The sequence below is a fragment of the Geospiza fortis genome, unplaced genomic scaffold, assembly GCF_000277835.1.
Source record: "Geospiza fortis unplaced genomic scaffold, GeoFor_1.0 scaffold183, whole genome shotgun sequence".
NCBI lineage: Eukaryota > Metazoa > Chordata > Aves > Passeriformes > Thraupidae > Geospiza > Geospiza fortis.
Genome location: NW_005054447.1, coordinates 805,789 through 806,882, shown reverse-complemented (window position 1 = coordinate 806,882; position 1,094 = coordinate 805,789). Strand labels below are relative to the sequence as shown.

Genomic DNA, 1,094 nt, shown 5'->3' with positions numbered 1-1,094 from the left:
TGAGGCAAACAACCCATTTAAAATCATGACAGGGGAAAATGCCTCAGCCACATTCCTGGAAGGAACACGGGGTGAGGAGAGAGCCAGGCGAGGCAGAGATTTATGGAGGGGCAGCAGACACAAACAAGGATGTGCACAGCAGGGCCCGGCATCCTGCAGCACCCTGAGGGGAGGGAGGGAGGGAGGAGGAGGAGCAGGGCCAGGCTCACCTTGGTGGCGGTGAAGACGATGACGTGCTGCACGTCGCGCCACGTGAGGCAGGGCCGCACCTGCAGCATCAGCGCGATCATCCCCGCGGCCAGCGGGGCGGCCGCCGACGTGCCCGTGTGCCCCTCCGTGCAGCCCGTGCCCTTCTGCAGGTCCCAGTCTGTCGTCACCTGCCGAGGAACGGGGGACAGGCCCCTGTCAGGCCCCTGGGCTGCACGGGGACGTGTGCTCCTGGCCCCTGTGACACAAGTGTCCCTGCTCACAGCCAGGAAGGGTCCCTGGGACAGCCTCGCTGCAGGGACAGGGATCCCAGCTGGGAAACGGTGCATGGACACAGCTCCCTTTGGAGAGAGAGAGAGAGAAACTAGCCCTAACGAAGGAACCCTGTGGGAAACCCCTGGCAGACACAGTTCGGGCTCTTCCTCACCGTCACTGCTGATCAGTGTCACAAGCAGGCTGAGGGGCCACGTGGGGCTGGGCAGAGCACACACACAGCCTCCGAAGAGGCAGCAGGCAGCTCTCAAATTGTGCCACTCACTGCAAAGCAAGTGCATCCATCTCCCTCTGCTCCCTGTGGGGAGACAGCCCAACATCTGAAGGGTTTCTTGTGTTTTTGCTTGACTCCATCCCATTTCTCCAGCTGTGAGCGGCTCCAGCTCACGCTGGGACACTGAGTGTCCCACACAGAGCACCCCAAGAGCACAAACTTTCAGTAGGAAACACATCCACTGCCAGAAGCTGTATTAAATTCTTCCCATTAAGGAAACCACACAAAGTTTATGGTCTGGTAAAAGAAAAAAAAAACAAAAAGAGCTGGAGCAGATGGCTGCAGGGAAATTAACTCTGAGTTAACTCTGGCAGCACTGCAGCGAGCTCCAGGGTGCCCA

General features: G+C 59.0%; 1 protein-coding gene across 1 annotated transcript in view; it reads right to left on the bottom strand.

The window, feature by feature from the left end:
* The window catches only part of PCSK7 (proprotein convertase subtilisin/kexin type 7), an 11,814-nt gene that overhangs the window by 5,192 nt on the left and 5,528 nt on the right, over nucleotides 1-1,094 (bottom strand). Inside the window, exon 8 of the mRNA XM_005427526.3 lies at nucleotides 210-377. Coding sequence (XP_005427583.1) covers nucleotides 210-377 — 168 coding nt within the window. The remainder of the gene's footprint in view (nucleotides 1-209; nucleotides 378-1,094) is intronic.